General features: G+C 53.8%; 1 protein-coding gene across 1 annotated transcript in view; it reads left to right on the top strand.

The window, feature by feature from the left end:
• Positions 1–2,131, top strand: part of LOC108802254 (DNA-directed RNA polymerase II subunit RPB1-like) — a 2,609-nt gene extending 478 nt beyond the window's left edge. Inside the window, exon 2 of the mRNA XM_018574121.1 lies at positions 156–2,131. Within this exon, the coding sequence (XP_018429623.1) occupies positions 156–2,131 (1,976 nt within the window). The remainder of the gene's footprint in view (positions 1–155) is intronic.
• The last annotated feature ends 369 nt before the right edge of the window (positions 2,132–2,500 follow it).

Genomic DNA, 2,500 nt, shown 5'->3' with positions numbered 1-2,500 from the left:
CGTGCAGGCTCTAGAACTACACGAGGGAGAGTAGTGTGTGTGTGAGAGACGGATATCCGCCATGAGACTTTCACCGACATTATTCACCAGCCGCCGGGAGGGGAAAGACGAGTGAAAAAAACTTTTACTAGGTGAAAAGTTCAATTCATAAGAAGTGGGAGAACCGGTCCGAGATCCGCGCAATCCGATCATCCAAACCAACGGGAGGGGGAGATCTCCACATACCCTCCACATACCCTCCACATACCCTCCACATACCCTCCACATACCCTCCACATACCCTCCACATACCCTCCACATACCCTCCACATACCCCGATATACCCTCCACATACCCGCTACATACCCGCTGCATACCCCGACATACCCGCTACATACCCGCTACATACCCCGATATACCCTCCACATGCCCCGACATACCCTCCACATACCCCGACATACCCTCCACATACCCTCCACATACCCCGATATACCCTCCACATACCCGCTACATACCCGCTACATACCCCGATATACCCGCTACATACCCCGATATACCCGCTACATACCCCGATATACCCGCTACATACCCCGATATACCCGCTACATACCCCGATATACCCGCTACATACCCCGATATACCCGCTACATACCCCGATATACCCGCTACATACCCCGATATACCCGCTACATACCCCGATATACCCGCTACATACCCCGATATACCCGCTACATACCCCGATATACCCGCTACATACCCCGATATACCCGCTACATACCCCGATATACCCGCTACATACCCCGATATACCCGCTACATACCCCGATATACCCGCTACATACCCCGATATACCCGCTACATACCCCGATATACCCGCTACATACCCCGATATACCCGCTACATACCCCGATATACCCGCTACATACCCCGATATACCCGCTACATACCCCGATATACCCGCTACATACCCCGATATACCCGCTACATACCCCGATATACCCGCTACATACCCCGATATACCCGCTACATACCCCGATATACCCGCTACATACCCCGATATACCCGCTACATACCCCGATATACCCGCTACATACCCCGATATACCCTCCACATACCCGCTACATACCCGCTACATACCCCGATATACCCGCTACATACCCCGATATACCCTCCACATGCCCGCTACATACCCCGACATACCCGCTACATACCCCGACATACCCGCTACATACCCCGACATACCCGCTACATACCCCGACATACCCGCTACATACCCCGACATACCCGCTACATACCCCGACATACCCGCTACATACCCCGACATACCCGCTACATACCCCGACATACCCGCTACATACCCCGACATACCCGCTACATACCCCGACATACCCGCTACATACCCCGACATACCCGCTACATACCCCGACATACCCGCTACATACCCCGACATACCCGCTACATACCCCGACATACCCGCTACATACCCCGACATACCCGCTACATACCCCGACATACCCGCTACATACCCCGACATACCCGCTACATACCCCGACATACCCGCTACATACCCCGACATACCCGCTACATACCCCGACATACCCGCTACATACCCCGACATACCCGCTACATACCCCGACATACCCGCTACATACCCCGACATACCCTCCACATACCCCGACATACCCGCTACATACCCCGACATACCCTCCACATACCCCGACATACCCTCCACATACCCCGACATACCCTCCACATACCCCGACATACCCTCCACATACCCCGACATACCCTCCACATACCCCGACATACCCTCCACATACCCCGACATACCCTCCACATACCCCGACATACCCTCCACATACCCCGACATACCCGCTACATACCCCGATATACCCTCCACATGCCCGCTACATACCCCGACATACCCTCTGCATACCCCGACATACCCGCTACACCCCGATATACCCTCCACATACCCCGGCATACCCGCTACATACCCCGATATACCCTCCACATACCCCGACATACCCGCTACATACCCCGACATACCCTCCACATACCCCGACATACCCTCCACATACCCCGACATACCCGCTACATACCCCGACATACCCGCTACATACCCCGATATACCCGGTGTGTTTCTAGTTTGATGTCCATTCGATGTAACTTTATATAACAGACAATCTCCTCCTGATCCAGAGACGGCAGAAAACCCCCATAAACTGCAAATCCCGAGTGATCCCCAATAGTCCCCTGTTGTCAGTATGGGGGCCGCCGTTACTGAGCGTCCTCTGACAATGCTCGTCGCCTGGCTGTGATACGGCCGAGTCACTGACCAGGAACAGCAGGCAGAAAGAAGAAGAAATCAAAATGAAGCCGAGACTCCTGGTACTTGTTCCGGGTCAGCGGCCTAGAAAGCCAGGGATCAGTATGACAGGAAACAAACATTTCCAGCAATGGTCACCGACGTTATATTCCCAAAAAACATTTCCAAGACAACAGGATATATCCCGGATCAA

This window comes from Nanorana parkeri, unplaced genomic scaffold, assembly GCF_000935625.1.
Source record: "Nanorana parkeri isolate BGI_ZX_2015 unplaced genomic scaffold, ASM93562v1 scaffold2751, whole genome shotgun sequence".
Taxonomy (NCBI): Eukaryota; Metazoa; Chordata; class Amphibia; order Anura; family Dicroglossidae; genus Nanorana; species Nanorana parkeri.
The sequence above is the reverse complement of the archived record's forward strand: the minus strand, read 5'-3'. Positions and strand labels throughout refer to the sequence as shown.